This window comes from Dromiciops gliroides, chromosome 3 (assembly GCF_019393635.1).
Source record: "Dromiciops gliroides isolate mDroGli1 chromosome 3, mDroGli1.pri, whole genome shotgun sequence".
NCBI classification, from domain to species: domain Eukaryota; kingdom Metazoa; phylum Chordata; class Mammalia; order Microbiotheria; family Microbiotheriidae; genus Dromiciops; species Dromiciops gliroides.
Genome location: NC_057863.1, coordinates 650477559 through 650495263, shown reverse-complemented (window position 1 = coordinate 650495263; position 17705 = coordinate 650477559). Strand labels below are relative to the sequence as shown.

General features: G+C 51.3%; 1 protein-coding gene across 1 annotated transcript; it reads left to right on the top strand.

The window, feature by feature from the left end:
* The first annotated feature begins 450 nt into the window (after positions 1–450).
* On the top strand, positions 451–12469 carry KCNN4 (potassium calcium-activated channel subfamily N member 4). Its single transcript, XM_043998183.1, has 9 exons — positions 451–1078; positions 6569–6664; positions 7667–8082; positions 9108–9243; positions 9633–9743; positions 9958–10076; positions 10309–10378; positions 10804–10968; positions 11738–12469. Exons 1-8 carry the CDS (start codon positions 926–928, stop codon positions 10963–10965), a joined length of 1263 nt encoding a protein of 420 aa, XP_043854118.1. The 5' UTR covers positions 451–925; the 3' UTR covers positions 10966–10968; positions 11738–12469.
* The last annotated feature ends 5236 nt before the right edge of the window (positions 12470–17705 follow it).

Sequence of the window (17705 nt, the reverse complement as noted above, 5' to 3'; positions counted from 1 at the left end):
CTTTTTTTCCTTCTTTTTTTCCTATACAGCACAGTCCTTGACACACAATAGGTACTTGATAAGCATTTGTTGATTTGCTGATTGACCTGACAGTCTATGGTCCAAGGCTTGTAATTTGGGGTTTTAGGGTTTTTTTCTCCAGTTCTAACGTTCTATGGTTCTGCTCTCCAGTTGAATCAGAGTGTGTGTGGGGCTGTGTGTAGTGGCATGTGAGTGAAAGGAGTCTAAGACATCTTCCTCCTCTCTGCCTCCACCAGCCCTTGGCATTTCCCTGGCCAGGGGAGAGAGGGAGGGAGGGAGGGTGTCTGGAGGCGGGGAGGTCACCCTCAGCCCCTCCTTGTCCCCTCCTTCTCTGGCAGCCACCAACTAGAGTTAGGTTAGGCCCCTCCCTCCATGCCTCCCTGCCTCCCTGCCCTCTTGGTCTCAGCCTCTGGCTGGTACAGAGTACAGATACCGCACTTGCCCCAGTCACCGGAGGGTGCTCATTTGCAGTTGCTTTCCGACGAGCCCCCTCTGTCTGGCGCCCTCCTTGATTCTGTGCTTTCTCTAGGCTTTCTCTCTGAACTATCTCTTGCCTCTTTCTGGCATGTCTCTGAGCCATCCCTGGGCTGTCTCTGAGTGGTCTCTGGGCTCTCTCTGAATTGCTTCTGAGCACTCTCGGGGTTCTCTCTAAACTTTTTCCGGCTCTTTCTGGAGCCCTCGTGCTCCTGATTCCCCCACCCCCGCCACCACCTCGCTCCCTCCCGGGTTCCTTGGCTGTGCCTCCAGCTCTCTGGCTCCCTCCCGGGCGCTGTGGCTCCCCGCTGGCTCCTTCCCTAGCTCCCAGCTAGCTGCCGAGCCAGCCCTGGCAACGCTCTGCGCGCTGGGTGGGGGCAGCGCAGGGCACTGGGCGCGGGGTCCCCCCGGCCCCAAGGCCCCCAGGCCCATGGAGCTGGTGCCAGGGCTAGGCGCCCTGAGGCGGCGGAAGCGGCTGCTGGAGGAAGAGAAGAGCCTAGCGGGCTGGGCTCTGGCGATGGCTGGAGTCGGAATCGGGATGATGGTGCTGCACGCGGAGATGCTGTGGTTTGGTCAATGTCAGGTGAATGGGGGCCCGGACCCTGGGACAGGGTCTTGGGCTCACAATGCTTGGGGCTGGGAGCAGGCAGAGCGATCGGGCAGCCTGTGATCCGGGAGGAAGCCCTGGTAGCGGAACGTCTGGGTTCCTGAGGGAGTTCGGGCGGGAGACTAAGACTCCTGGGTACCTGGGCGAGGAGAGCAACTCTCGAGGGAATCCTAACCCCTGGCTTGGCAGGAGCTCGGGGGCAGTGGTCCCCCTTGCATTGGTTTCTTGAGATGCTAAAGAGGAGCAACTTGTTTCGGAATGTCTGAGCTCCTTATCTAACGGTCTAACAGTGGGGCGGGACCGCTGGGCTGGGATGACAGGCGAGAGAACAGGGAACCTCCCTCCAGAGAGCCCAGACTGGGCTTCCCAGCTCCCCGATCTCCTCTCACCAGCTGCCTCAGTGACTTCCCCTTCTTGGAACAAGGGGATGGTATTATTTTAGAAGGTCCGGTGGCTGGGACCCCAAAGGGAATCTGGACGCCTGCCTTCCTGAAAGTTAGAGGTTGGGGAATCCCGAACCCCTGCTACCCTAAGGGAGCAAGGACAGGAGATAAAAATATCTGCATCTCTGAAGAAACTGTGGTTGGGTCAGGGGTAGGGTGGAGCTAAAGATCAAAATATATGGGCCCCTGAGGGTTGAGAATTGAGGGTTGGGGAGGAAGCCTGGGCCTCCGGAGGGGTGGAATCAGGGCGATGTAGTCCAGAGCAGGTGAAGCTGAGACAGGTCCCTGCAAGCCTTAGGCACATTCCAGGGTGTCTAGGGCAGGGGAAAAGAGAGCGAGGGACGGGTCAGAGGACTAGCAGATAAATATTGCCGAAGCAAATAAGAGGTGGGATGATGAGAAAGTAGGGGAGGAGTAGGAGAGCACAGCACTATAGAAAAGAATTAGGGAGAGTCCTGGGAAGAGTTGGAGTTAGGAGAGTCAGAGGAAAGAGCTGAATAGAGAATAGAGGGCACTGGGTATGGAATTTGGGGACGGAATTAGAGACTGAGTTTGAGGAGTGTGTTGGAAGCAGAACTGGGGACAGTTCAGGGAGGGAACTAGTCAGGGAGAGACCAACTAGAGACAGAGGTGGAGATCTGGGTTTCAGCAAAGCATTTCACAAAGTCCCTCCTGTTATCTTTGTGACTTAGCTAGGGAGTCAGGGAAACAACAATTTACTTATGTAGACTTCAAATTGATTCAATAACCAGTTCCAAATTAAGGGATCAATATCAACCTGGAGCCTCAGAGCTCCGTCCTTGCCCCTGTACTGTTTCATCACTGACTTGGATGGAGTCCCAGATGACATGCTTATCAAATGTGCTGAAATGGATAGCCAACGTACTGGATAATTAAAGGTGGGATCTGAAAAGGTCTCAATAGGCTAGAGTCCAAAAGTAATCCAATGGAAGTTAATAGGGGGTCAAGAACTTAGGCTTCAAAGTCACCTTCACAAGCATAGAATGGAGTAGTTAAGGTGTGTGGTTGGACTGCAATTCAGGGTGAAAAGGATCTAGGGGAGTCTTGGTGGATTGCAAGGGTAACCTGAATCAACAATGTGACGTGGTACCCCCAAAACTACCATGATCCCAACACAGAAGCTGTGTCCAGAATGAGTGGGGATGCTCCTGCTGTTCCCTGGCCAGATCAAAGCCCATCTGGAAGGTTGGGTTTCATTCTGGGAGGCACTGAGAAATCAGAAAGAAAAGTGACCAGGATGACAAAATGAACTGAGGCCGATGCCAGGAGAGGATCCATCAAAGATACTCTGGCTGCTTAGCCGGGAGAAGAAAAGAATGAGGGGAACTCTGATCATTGCCTTCAGGTCCTCAAAAGTCTGCTAGTGTTCTACTTGATTCCAAGGGGGCAGAACTAAAGCAATGGGATGGGGGAAGGAAGTGGGGAGAAAAGGAGTTATGGACACCTCAGGAGGTGCTAAAAAGTAGAAAGGGCTGCCTGAGTAGGTAATGAGTTCCTCATCTTTGGAGATCTTCCAACTGGCTGACCATTTGTTGGGTATGCTGGCGATGAGTGTCAGATAAGATAATGTAGGTAGGGTACTTTGTAAGGTTTCATTCTTACCACAGAGGTTAGTTAGTTAGTTATTATTGGTCAGGTGTGGGCTGGACTAAGTGACTGGCCTCTGAGGTTCTAGAATCTTGTGACTGTGGTGTGGGGGTGGGGAAGAGTCAGAGACAGAGTTAGGGAGAAAGCTTAAGGAAGCAGTTGAGGGCAGACTTGGGGATACTTAGAGATATTAGGGGATTTAGTAGGGGACAGCTAGGGAAGGATGTGGATGGGGGAGGGGAGAGTTGGGAGATGTGTCCCCCCACCCCTCTCCAGAAAACGGAGTGGCTGGGCTGAAGAGATCCAAGGGACTGAGTTGCTCGGTGTTCTCTCCAGCCATGGAGCCTGATGGGAACATCAGACAGGAGGGTGGGTGGACTGGGGGCCGGGCAGGCACTAGGGGGTGGGGCTGGCCAGCCACTAGTGCCAACAGGAAGCAAGGCCTGGAGTCGACCTACCGCTCCCACGCTCTAGCTCCCACACCCACTGCTTGGGGGGGTGCATCCCCTCACTCCCTCCTCCAGACTGCCTCCTCTGAGAGGTGAACCCCCCACGGGCCCTGAGACTCAGCCCCTCAATCCCTGGAAGACCCCATACCTGGGGCACCATCCTTCTCCCCCTCTGACTCTGTCTCCTGATCTTCCATGTGACCTTGGGGGAGGCATTTCCCACTCTGAGCCTCTGTTTCTTCATCTATAAAATGGGAACATTAAGTCTATTCAGGCTCCCTCTCCTTGAGGAAGTTGGAGGACACAGCTTCTTCTAGGTATCCTGTCAACCCTCTCCCCTTTAAGAGACCTTAGCCCCATTCTTCAGGGAAGGTCACAAATCCTAGTCCATATGGAAAGGGAAAGAATCTGAAACTGACTTGGGAAAGTAGAGATGGAGGGGGAGAGAGACAGACAGACAGAAACTGGGTCAGTCAGAAAGATAGACCAAGGTAGATGCACAGACATGAGATGGATAGACACAGACTATGGCAGAGCCAGGCAGAGATGGTCAGAGACAGAGAGACAGAAAGATTGAGAACAGATAGAGATGGATAAACAGACTTGGATAGATACAGAAGTAAACAAATGGAGATAGATGAATACAGGGTAAAATCCAAAGATAGACAGATTGAGACAACCAGAAAGACTGAAAACCTGGAAGGCAGACACAGAGACTAAAATATAGTAGTCTAAGACACATAGAGATTGGGGAATTGGAACAACCAGACAGATGGACAAGTACAAACAGGGAAAGACAAGAATGATACATCAAGTAACTGAAAGACAAGGAGGTGAAGAGAGGAGAGAGAGAGAGTCAGAGCCCAAGGCTGAAACAGAGAGGGAGGGAAGGGTTGTGGAGATGGACAGACAGATAGAGACCCAAACTGAGACAGGGACAGAATGGGATAATCAGAGAGAGTGGATGGTGGTGGGGTTAGGCTAGGGGGTTGGAATCATACACGTAGATAGACACAGACAGAAACAAAGAGATAGGCCTGGAGAGTCAGAGACCCAGAGAAAGAGACTGAAAGTCTTCTAGACAATGAAAAATAAGAGAATAGGGGGGCAGCTCAGTGGATAAAGCACTGGCCCTGGATTCCGGAGGACCTGAGACACTTAACACTTAACACTTACCCTGAGCAAGTCACTTAACCCTCATTGCCTTGCAAAAAACAAAGAAAAAAAGGAAAAGTAATTTAAAAAAAGAAAAATAAGAGAACATAGAAATCCATACTGAAACAGACACAGTCAGAGAACAGAGATTGGTAGTTGGAGATGAGAGAGATACACATGGAGATGGAAACAGCCAAAGAGATACAGAGACAAAGACCTAGAGACTTAGTAAGAGGCAATGACTCGGATGATAGATGCAGATACCAAGGGGTGAAAGTCAGTGTGACACAGAGTTGGATGAGAGATGGAAGAGACAGAGGGGGACAGAAGGCAGTCTTGATGACAGGGAAGGAGGGAGCAGAGCCTGTTCTTGGGGAGGGGAGTGTTGGGGGGACAACAGCCCCATTGTTCCCTTGAGGAAGGCTGGGACAGGAAGCTGGCAAAGGTCACCAATCAAGGCAGGGACCAGGGTTAGGCAATTTGGGAAGAAACAGGTGCTGCTGACTGAGAATAGCAGGAATCTAATCCCCCCCCATCACTTTCCCTTAAGTGACTCAGGTATCCTGATTCCCTTAGCCCTTTGCCCCCTACCCCAGGAGGACCTAGGAGTCCCGATCTCCCCATCCCCCACAGGGACCTGAACGTCCTGATCTCTCCAGCCCTCTCCCTTGGAGAATTTCTCCCGACGGGTTGCCAAAGAGAGAAAATATACACTCAGTTGTGGTTACTGAAGGACGCAGGCTTCCGGCCCCTGAGCCCAATCCGGGCCTTAAGCCAGGCTGGTGGGATGGGCCCCAGAGTGGGGGGAGGGAGAAGTTCAGGACTGGGAAGGGGGAACTGGGAACTGGGGAAAGAGGAGGGGGACAGGGTCTGGACCTAAGGGGCGCCCCTAACCCACAGGGGGCAGGGTGCGTCTCTGGTAAAGATGGTTTCTGAAACAAAGCAGAGCAAAGTGTTTAAGGCTTGGAGCCAGATTGGTGTGCACATGTGACCTTAGGAAAATCACTTCCTCACTTCTGGCCTCAGTTTTCCTCATCTCTAGCCTGAATTTCCTCATTCTAAAATAAGGGACTCAGACCAAGCATCTCTAAGTCTTCTTCTAGAACTAAGATTCTGATTTGAGAAAAGAGGGAGATTTACTTTTTTAAGCACAAATTAAATGCTTAATTAAATGCCTCTAGAGAAGAGGGTGGGGGTTTCTGGCTTCTGAATGATCATTTTTGTGGGTCCCTAGAGTAGTTTTAAGGGTCCCTGGAGCAGGGTGGGGGTTACCAGACCATGAATGGTGCTTTTTAGGGGGGATAGAAAGGGGGCACGGGGTCACTGTTGTCTGAGCATTGAACAGTATATTCCTGTGGGTTTTGGAACTGAGAACTCTTGGGGGGGTAGGGGCAGAATGATTGTGGATAGAAAGAGAAAGAGATTAAGGAGAGGGAGGGATCAAGGATGCAGCCTTAAGCCTCAGAGCCCCTGGGCAGGGGTTTCACTGGATTCTGAATGGTGGCTTCTTGGGACCCCTGAATTTGAGACACTTCCCCAGGATGCAGGAGGAAGTAAGGTTGGGAAAGGCAGAGGAAGGCAGAGAAAGAGAATCATGGACATGCGACTGGTAGTGAGGAGAGAAGGGAAGAACTTGAAGTAGAGAATACCTCCCTCTCCCCCCCCCAACAAAGAGTCGGATGCAGTCAGGGGGCAGGAGGAAAGATTGGCCAGGGGGGAAGGGAGGGGCAGCCCCCTAAAGGAGAGAAAGGTACCTTAGGGATTATGGCAGGCCCTGAGATCTGTCTCTGACCTCCTCCATATCTCCATAGTGGGTTCCCTATCTCTTCCTGGTGAAATGTGGGATCAGCATCTCCACCCTTCTCCTCCTCGGGCTCATCTTGGCCTTCCACGCTAAGGAGGTTCAGGTAGGTAAGCCTGATGTATGTGTGGCTCCTCTCCTTGCTCCCCTCAGCCCCTCCCAGCCTTGCCTGGGCCACCTCAATCTTTCCATCCTCCTTCTCTTCTTCCTTCTCTTGTCAGAGGTTTCCCCGCCTGCCCAGACCAGTGACTAATGGGAATAGTGGCAAGGAAGGGTCCACGCCCTGACAGAGATTCCTTTGCCCCCAGGGCCCCAAGCATCCTGTTCTCCAGTCTCTCTATCATCTCCCCCACCCCAACACACACACCCTCCATCCTGTACCACAGCCCTGAAGTTCTTTCCAAGAACAGGAGAGGAGGGGAGGGGAGGGAGAAGGAGAAAAAGAGGAGAGGAAAAGGCTAGAGGTAGAGGGAAAAGGTAGGGAGGGAGAGAAGGGAAAGGAAGAAGGGAAAGAGGAAAGGTTTGAAGAGAAGGAAGGTTGAAGAGTGATGGAAAGGGAGAAGGGAAAAAAAGAAGAGAAAAGCAGGCTGGAGGGGAGGGGCCAAAGCTAGATGGAGAACAAAAAAGGGAGAGTGAAAAGAGAGGGCTGAAGAACAAGAGGAGAGATAAGTGTACTGAAGGGAGAGGGAGAGAAAAGGAAGATGGGAAAAGAGACGAGAGGACTTGATGGGAGAGAGGGGAGGGCTGAAGGGGGTTGAATAAAGAAAGAACATTAGAGAAGAACCAGAGGGCCCTGGGTCTCCTCAGTGCCCAGATCTAGAGTTGAAGGGGCAGGGCTTGGGGAGGTGGGCTCAGAGACTAGCCCACTCCCTTATCTTACAGATGAGGAAAGTAAGGCCCAGAGAGGGGAAGTGTTCTTGTTCAAGGGTCTCCCCTTCCCCCAGCCCCCAGTGACTTCGAACCAGAAGGGGCTTGGATCTTCTCCTGGAGCCCTCCCCTCCCTCCCTCCTTCCTCCTCCCCTGCTCCTGGGCCTCTGTGATAAGCCAGACCCAGCCTCTTTATCTGAGGTTTGGGAGCCTGCCCTTCTCCCTCTCGCTCTCCCCCCAGCTCTTCATGACAGACAACGGGCTTCACGACTGGCGGGTGGCGCTGACCGGGCGTCAGGTGGCCCAGATCGCTCTGGAGCTGCTGGTGTGTGGGGCGCACCCGCCTCCACTGGTGGCGTGGGACGCCCCTCCGTGCCTGGTCCAGTCGCGGTCCTGGCCGGTCTTCCTGAGCCAGGGCGAGGCCCTGCTATCGCTGGCCATGCTGCTGCGCCTCTACCTGGTGCCTCGGGCCGTGCTCCTCCGCAGTGGGGTGCTACTCAACGCTTCCTACCGCAGCATCGGCGCCCTTAACCGCGTGCGCTTCCGACACTGGTTCGTGGCCAAGCTGTACATGAACACGCACCCAGGGAGGCTCCTGCTGGCCCTCACCCTGGGCCTCTGGCTCACCACAGCCTGGGTGCTTTCCGTGGCTGAGAGGTGAGCTCCCCACCCCCACCCCCACCCCCCGCAGGGGATCCTGGAACAGAGGGTTGGGAAGTGGGGGAGGCAAGAGAGGAAGAGAACACAGCCCCCCATCTGCCACACCAGCAGAGTGAAGTGCCTTCTCAGAATCCCACGGGGCACTTGGGAGGGACCTCCAGAGTTGAGAGGCAGCAGCGTCTACGGGCCCCAAAGAAGAGTTGGGAAGAAGGAAAAGGGATTGGGGAGTTCCTCAAACCCACAGACCCTCTGCTGGGAGGGATGCTTCACCCCTTAGACACAAAGAGTTTCCAGAGAGCTCTGCCCCTATCCCACCACACACACACTCCTTAAGTTTGGGGAGGGGGCAGAACAGGAAGAGAGGTTACAAAGACATAGCCCCATTCAAGGGGAAGCACATTATGAATTCCTCAGGGTTCTAGGACTAGAGCAGAAGAGGAATGGAATGTCTACTAAATCTAGGGGGCAGGCCCACAGGCAGAAATGTCAGAGACTCGGGTAGCCAGCTGGGTGATCCCATGGAGTTGCTAGGTAACTCTAAGTAAGGCATTTACTCTTATTCCTCTCTAATCTGTAAAGTGGGTGCAAGGAGGAACATTTATGTCATAGTACCTCTGAGTCCCAAGGAAGAATGAAAGCAAGACCCCATCCCTAGTTGATGACTAGTTCCTAGTCTAGTGGGGAACAGACAGAGGAGAAGGTGTGACTCAGCCTCAGAATGACAAAGCCCCTCCAGACACAGGTTCTGACAGTCAGGAAGCAGGAAGAACAAGTTCAGGGAGGCCTTGAAGGATGCTGATCTTAGAGGAGAGGAGGCTAGAGAGACATGACACTTTGCACAAGCCCAGCGTCACAATGAGAGGGAGTTATAGCTGTAGGGGAACTACCTGAACAGGACTTTAGGGTGCTTCAGGAAGGGGGACATATAAGGGAAGCCCATCCCCCAAGGCATCATGGGAGCCAGAGCAAGGGCTCCAAACTCATCTTCCCCTCCCTGCTTCCCCCCCCAACTCCCTCCCCAGGCAGGCGATCAATGCCACTGGGCACCTGACAGACACTCTGTGGCTCATCCCCATCACCTTCCTGACCATCGGCTATGGGGATGTGGTTCCAGGCACCGTGTGGGGGAAGATTGTCTGTCTTTGCACAGGGGTGATGGTGAGTCCCCTTGAAGACCGTCGGGCCTCCTCCCGTCCCTTAGCCCCTGCTCATCTGAAGGACCCAGGTCTTTGTTCATTTGCCTGGATGTCGGTGCTGGAAGGGACCAGAACAGAGAATATCAACTGGGAGGGAGTTGAAGACTTTGAGTCGACTATTTTACAGATAGAGAAACTGAGGCCCCAAAGGGGAAATGACATGGAGAAATTGAGACTAGAATCCCACAGATCCAAACACTTGTCCAAGGCTCCATTACCTAAAAAAAAAATCAGACTACCCACACACACACACCCCAACATACCCCCCCACACCCCAACACACCCCAACATACCCAAACATACCCCCCACACACCCCCCAACATACGCCTGAACTTTCCCCTTGCTCACAGGGGGTGTGCTGTACAGCTCTTCTAGTGGCTGTCGTTGCCCGAAAGCTGGAATTTAACAAAGCAGAGAAACACGTGCACAACTTCATGATGGACATTCAGTACGCCAAAGAGGTGAGGACATGAGTGCCCCTCCCAAACCCCTGCCCCTCCACACCCAGAGGTCCAGCTTTCCCAAACCTCAGACAGGATCCAGCTGTCCTGATCCTCCGGGCCTGACCTGCCCCTCTTAGGGACCCAAGTGTCCTGCCATCCCCAGATCCCAGTGCCCTTGGGTAGCCAGGAATCCGGGCTCCCTGCGCCCACTGAAGCTGTGCTTTTCCAAAAGATGAGGGATTCTGCAGCCCGGGTGTTACAGGAGGCCTGGATGTTCTACAAACACAGTAGAAGGAAGGAGTCTGGAGCTGCCCGGAGGCACCAACGGAAATTGCTGGCTGCCATTCACATGTGAGACCTGGCTGGGGAAGTGGGGACAGGGGGGAGAGGGGCAGGTGTGTGTGTGTGTGTGTGTGTGTGTGTGTGTGTGTGTGTGCAAGCGTGCTTGCTCACCCCCTGGGAGGAGGAGGAGGATCCTGGGGAATGGAATGAGGGCTGAGATGGTCTGCAGGGGGCAGAAGCCAGGCTACAGAAGGGCATGGAGGCTTCACGAGGGCCAATCACTTCACTTCTCTTCGTGCAGATTCCGGCAGGTCCGCTTAAAACACCGTAAGCTCCGAGAACAAGTGAACTCCATGGTGGACATCTCTAAGGTAAGGCAGGGATGTTGGAAGGAGTGATACAGGGACAGTGAGATGGGGGATGAAGAGACCAGGAGACAGAGGAATGGGGAGATGGAGGGACATGGGTACAAAGGAATAGGGATTAGTGACCAAGAGATTGGGCTGGGATCATTGCAATATCATATTACACGTAATTACATGATGAAAGCTTTATTCATGGGGAACAAAGGATGGAGAGCTAAGAGGATGTGTCCCTTACAAAGGAGTAAGGGACAGAAGGATGGAATACAGAGGAATGAAGATGCAGGGATGGAGGAAGAGAAGGATGAGGGGGAAGGGAGGGAGTATGGAGGGGCTGGAATCAGAGGGATGGTGCTGGGACCAGAGGCTAGTGGAAGGCGAGAGGAAACATGGGAAAGCCTGCTCAGCGCCCTGTACCTCTTGTCCTCCCTCAGATGCACATGATCCTGTGTGACTTGCAGTCTGGCCTCAGCACTTCTCACAGAGACCTGGAGAAGCGAATGGATATCCTAGGCGGGAAGCTTGACACCCTGACCCAACTCCTCAGTGCAGCCTTAGAACCGGCACAGCCCCCGGAACCCAGGGAGGCCACGTAGTTGGTAAGGAGACTTGGCCCTAGAGGCTCCCCACTGTGAGCGGGAGGCACATCCGGGCTAGGTGCAGTCAGAGGATGCTCAACTCAGACAGGAAGGCAGCCTTCAATTCAGTCCCCAAAGGACAGAGAGGCCAGTGGGGCAGAGAGATCTGACGGGAGCTCAGGGCCAAGAGGGGGGTGTGGCGTCTGCCCCAGAATCACCCAGGCATGACCCGTTCCCCCATCACTCATACCGTGCCTTCTTCCTAGCCAGCTCTGGGTGGGAATGGGGGGTGAAGGTGAGGACTCCTCTGTGTGGGATTGGGAGAGGGAACACGATTTCTCCCAGCCTCCGGCCAAAAGAATCCTTCCTCTGTGTGTAGTTCTACCTGACCCGGAATCCGCCTGTCTCTCACTGTATTGTCTTTTTCTTTACTTTTCTTTTTGTACGATGAGATTTTTCTTGTCTTTGTCCAAATGGGTGATTTTCTGTTTCTGTGTACCTCATTAAGAGTGTGTGCCGGGGGGGGGGGGGGCAGCTAGGTGGCACAGCAGATAAAGCATCGGCCCTGGATTCAGGAGGACCTGAGTTCAAATCTGACTTCAGACACTTGACACTTACAAGCTATGTGACCCCTGGGCAAGTCACTTAACCCTCATTGCCCCTCAAAAATAAGTAAATGAATGAATGAAGAGTGTGTGCCTAACTCTCTCTCTCTTTCTCTCCCTCCCCCTCCCTCTCCTCCCTCTCTTCCTTTCTCTCTCTCTCTCCCTCTCTCTTTCTCTCTCCCCAGGGACTGTGGAAAGGGAACCTAGCTCCTTTGGCCCCAGGGGACAAGGCTGGAGTCATCCCCTTTCACTTCATCAGAAGCACCAAAGAGGGCAATCCCTCTCTCCAACAGCTGCTAGAGGAGTCCCTGGCTGGCCCAGGAGTACCCCTGCTCACCCAAGCAATGGAAGGGGTGGATTTTAAAGCTGCTACAGGGCTGAGGAGTCAAGAAACCCAGGAGCTACAGACCACAGGCCTTCTTCGAAGTCACACCAGCAACTAAGGAATAGAAGGAAGGGGAGACTCTGGGAAAGGGGAGAAGCTGGGGGCCAGGTGCCTGGATCCCTGGAAGGGTGGGGGATGAAAGGGCCATATCCCTCATTATTCCCTGAAGGATCTGACTCCTGGGTCTGTGGAGTGGGAGGAGGCTGGATGCCTACCTAGGTCCCTACTAGGGACATGAGGCCCAGAGAGCTGGTTCCCCAAGCTGAGCAAGAATGAAGAGGGCTGGACACATGAGTCCCTGCCCTCAGCAGCTGCTGGACAGTGAAAGAACTAAAGGGATCAAATGTCAGAGGTGGAGAGAGGCTCCTAGGACCACCAAGCTGCCAGGTCCATGGAGGCCCAGGGCACCCCCTAGTGGGGACAGCAAGGGAGAAGTGGGAGGCCTGAGCCCGTGAAGGGGAATCTGGCCAGAGCTTCCCAGCTTTCCCCCCTTCCCCCGTGCCACTTTGTAATAAAAGTTAATATTATGGAACAGGGAGATGTCGTTACTTCCTTTCAAACACTTCCGGCCTCCCAATGCCAACAAAGACCTTTTCTTCCAAGGACGGAATCAGACACAGAGTGAGGATTTCAGGCCACCACCCCCACTGACTCACTGGGTGAAGGAGCAAAGCCCTTTGGGCCTCAGATCCCTTCTCTATAAAGTGAGGGGGTTGGACTCCATAACCCCCAATGACCCTTTCACTCTGTGATCCTATGACACCAGCAATATTAAAATAGCAAATCAGCTGTCAAAAGAGATAGTCAAGCTCATGTTGGACAATTTTAATGCACAATGTTAGCACGGGAAGGTACTGTGCGTCCCACCTTTTTATAGGCACAGAAAATAAGGCCTAGGGAGAGGGACTCACTTTTTGCCCAAGGTCACACATCAAGTGTTGCCCAGGTAAGGGATTGGACTAGATGTTGTTCCCCAGTGTCCCTTCAGCTCTATGAAATTATAGAGGGGGAGGAGATCTGGAAAATCATAAAAGATCAAAAATGAGTACTCTCAGGGGCAACTAGGTGGTACAGGGGATAGAGCACTGGCCCTGGAGTCAGGAGGACCTGAGTTCAAATCCAGCCTTAGACACTTAACACTTACTGGCTGTGTGACCCTAAGCAAGTCACTTAACCCCAATTGCCTCACACACACACAAAAAAATCCAAACCATATTACAGACCACTAAGAATAGGCAAGTGCCACCCACATTGGTCAAATTCTCTCTTTAAGAAAAAAATAAAACCTATGTCTGGTTTTGCTTCCAAATGGAGACTACAATTAAATCAACCAAGGGTATTTAGAAGGGAGTTAATGCAATAGACCAATGAGGGAGTCCCAGAGGTGGGGCCATGATTTGCCTTGGTTACCTGAAGAAAGTCTCTGACCTCATCTGTAAAGTGGACTAGGTGCCTCCATCCCTGAAACTCTGGAGTGTAAAGAAAACAAGGAAGAACAAGGAAGATAAGGACAAAAGTGAAGAGGAGGACCGAGAACGTCAGAGCAAGGAGAATATGGAGTCAAAAGTGGGAAGGACCTTAGAGTATCAAATATCAGAGACCCCGAATCCAGCATCCTCCTTTTACAGGTGCAGTATATGACGGCTCCAGAGAGAAAGGAAGGTGCTGAAGGTCAACTAATAACAGGGTTAGAGCTTAGGGAAGGGTGGCCCTACCTTATGCTACCCCCTAAGGGAAGAACAAGGAGCAGTGGGTGGAAGTTACAGAGGCTGGTTTTAGTTTGATATCAAGAAAACCATTCTCATGATCACAGCTGCCCCAGAGTGCAAAGGGCTGATTTGGGAGCCAGTGGAGTGGGTTTCCCCAAGCAAAAGTGGAAAACCTTGTTGGCTGAGATGTAGAGAGTTCCATTGGACCAGGACAGCAGTTGTTAACCTGAGGTCTGGGGATAGATTTCAGGGGGTCCATGAACAAGAAAAAAATGACATCTTTCCTTCCACTAACTTGTAGCTGAAATAGAGTATTTCCTTCAATTTTTAATGTAGGTAGCAAACCTTATTCTTTTTTTTTTTTTTAGTGAGGCAATTGGGGTTAAGTGACTTGCCCAGGGTCACACAGCTAGTAAGTGTTAAGTGTCTGAGGCCAGATTTGAACTCAGGTACTCCTGACTCCAGGGCCGGTGCTCTATTCACTGCGCCACCTAGCTGCCCCAACAAACCTTATTCTAAGGGGTCCATGGGTTTCACCAGGAAGAGCTCTATGACACACACAAAAGATTAAGAACTGTTAGAAGGGGGGCAGCTAGGTGGCACAGTGGATAGAGCACCAGCCCTGGAATCAGGAGGACCTCAGTTCAAATCTGACCTCAGACACTTAACACTTACTGGCTGCGTGACCTTGGGCAAGTCACTTAACCCCAACTGCCTCACTTAAAAAAAAAAAAAAAGACCGGTTAGAAGGATTCTGAGGTCTCTTCTAGTCGTAAGATTCTGTGAATGAGTCAACTGACACAATCTGAACGGTTTCCCTCTAAGCTTTGCACATTGCTTCCTACTCTGCTCTCCAGGGCCAATCAGGAGCAAACTTCAGCTCTTCTCAGTATGTCTCCCATTCAAATACTTAAAGACAGGGACCATGTTATGCCCCTCACCCCACCCTGCTCTGCTCCCCAGACTTCTCGAAGATAAAGCATCCCCAGCTCCTATAAAAGATTATACAAAGCAGGAAGGGCCCTGTGAACCAAGAATACAGGGTATAAGAGCAGGGAGAGGAAGAAAATGAAGAGAACATCCAGCCCAACCCCGTCATTTACAGGTAAAAAATCTCTGCTGCTCAGAGGACAATTCACTTTCCTGCGGTCATGCAGTAGATGAAGGCCAGAACTGAGATCAGAACTCAAGGAAAGTTCACCCCACCCCTTTGTTTTTCTTGGCCCCAAGTAAGCAGTTTAAGGTACTAGAAGCAAATACAGGCTTGCTGTTAGGGAAAGGTTCTATCAAGGAGAGCTACCTCAAAGTGGATGGGCTGCCTCAGGAGGGGGGGGGGTTCTTCCTTACTGGAGGTTTTCACCTCAAGGCTGGAGGACCACCTGCTAACCATGTGCTTTGTAGGACAGAGGTGTCTGCTATCGGCCTCCAGGCAAAATAAAAATCAAAGTGGTTTGCTAAGTCCATGCACAGCCACAGGGATCCTTGTGTGGGGCTGAGAGGCCCAATTTCTTTTTGAGTTTGACACTTCCGCAGTGGAGGGTTCAGGTTGGTCTAGAATGACAAGATTCTGCTCCTCACACGTGAGCTCCTAGGACACAAAGCTTCCCTGTAACTCTTCCCCCTTGGTTTCTTGTCAGCCCCAGAGGCCAGAGCAGAACAAATCTCATCTCATCTCTAGGTGACACAGATGACAACCTTTCAAGTAGCCAAAGACGGGGCTCCCACCCCTCACTAACTCTTCTCTTCTCCAAACAAAACAGCCCCAGTTCCTACATAAAATCAATCAGTCCACAAGTATTTATTAAGTGCCTGTTATGAACCAGACAACGGTGATAAGGGCCAGAGATACAAGTAAAATAAATAAGAGATCTAAGAAATAGATTGTACTTCAGGAAAGGCCTTTTGGACAGAGAATATAGGATGTCAGAGCAGGGAGGAAGCTCGAGACCAACTAGCCCAACCTCTTCATTTTACAAGTAAGAGATCCGAGAAACTGACATTCCCAAGGTCAGCCAGCAAATGAATAACAAAACAGGAATAAGAACTCAGGGAAAGATCCAATCCATGACACCCCCTATCCGCGGCCAAGACGCTCCCTCTTTTCTCTAGGAATGTTTGCTCTTCGGACTATTGCCTCCGAGGCTTCAGCCCTACCTTATCTGCCCAGTATCTCTAGGACACACCTGAAAGGCAACCTGGTCTCTCTGTGTGGTGGCCAAGGGAAAGGATTTCAGGGATCAATGACTGCCACGTTGGCCCCCTAGGAAACACCAGCGTCCACAGTACCTCCCACAGAAAGCCTCTCTACTCTGCTCCCCATTCTAAAGTCTCTCCCAGCTCTGACACTCTATTCTGAAGCCCCTTTCAGAGTTAATCTCTTAATTGCCAATTGCTTGGGTCTTTCCGGATCCTCCTCTGCAGCCTGACACCGTTGGTCACTGTCCTCCTGGCTATGCTCTACTCTCTGGGCTTTTCTGACACTGATCTCTCCTGGTTCACCAGTCTTTCTGCCCATGTCATATCAGACACCTTTCCCAATTTTCATTCTGAGACTTCTGGGGCGGAGGAAAGGCAGTGAGCTCTGGACCTCATGACACGATTGCTCCAAAAAACATTCAAATGATGCCATAGGACAATTCCTGGAGCAGCAAAACCCACAGAAGAATGTGCCAGTTTTCATTCCACATGATGATCACTAACCGGGAAGACCCCCTACTAGGGCATGCTAGAGCAAGCTTGAACTGGAAAGAGCTGGTTGTTAAATATTTATGGAGGGGGCAGCTAGGTGGCATAGTGGATAAAACACCGGCCCTGAATTCAGGAGGACCTGAGTTCAAATCCGGCCTCAGACACTTGACATTTACTAGTTGTGTGACCCTGGGCAAGTCACTTAACCCTCATTACCCCACCCCACCCCCAAATGGAAAGCATCAGCAAACACTCCAAAACCAGGATTTGATTTGTTTTGTTCCTTTCTATACTTAAGGAAGTGATGGGAAAATGTTAATATGCAAGTTAAACTTAAAAGTATGGCATTCATATGTTTTCCCCTTCCCACCAAATGGTGGTTCAATCTTTCCTTTTTTGTTTTTGTTTTTGCAGGGCAATGAGGGTTAAGTGACTTGCCCAAGGTCACACACCTAGTAAGTGTCAAGTGTCTGAGGCTGGATTTGAACTCAGGTCCTCCTGAATCCAGGGCCAGTGCTTTATCCACTGAGCCACCTAGTTGCCCCCAATTCAATCTTTCCTAACGCATCCCTAGCCAAGACTTTGTCCCAGACCTTCTTCTCTGTTCCTTCTATTCTTTCTTCCTTGGTAATCTCCCCACCTCCCAAGGGTTCAATCATTATCTCTGCGGACACTTCCCAGTTCTAGATATCCAGCCCCTAGTCTCTTACCTGAACTGCGGTCTGCAGAACCCCACCACCTGCATCTTGGACATCTCAAATCAGGTTGATGCCCATCGGCATCTCAAACTCAGTATGTCCAGAACAGAACCCATTAGTCTCCTGTTATTCTCAGACCATCACTTTCCCTCACCTCACATATCCAATCTATAAGTCTTATGGTTGAGATCTTCATAACATCTCTTCCATAATATTTCTTCCATACACTTCCTTGTCTCAACTCACATAGCCACAACCCTAGTTCAGGCTCTTGAAATAGCTTTCTATTTGAAAAAGGTTTTATTGGTCTTTTTTTTTTTTAATATTATCACCCCCCCCAATATCATTCTTCCTTGCCCTCAAAGACGTCTATCTTATACAACAAATAGTATTTTATTATTTTTTATGGGGCAATGAGGGTTAAGTGACTTGCCCAGGGTCACACAGCTAGTAAGTGTCAAGTGTCTGAGGCCAGATTTGAACTCAGGTCCTTCTGAATCCAGGGCCAGTGCTTTATCCACTGCACCACCTAGCTGCCCCAACAAATAGTATTTTTAAGGGGGAAAAAAGTAAAAAAAACAGTACAACTGAACAATAATACCCTGAAAAAATCTGAAAATATGTGTAATGTTTGTGGGCCTCCTAATTCTGCAAAGGGATGAGGGTATTTTCT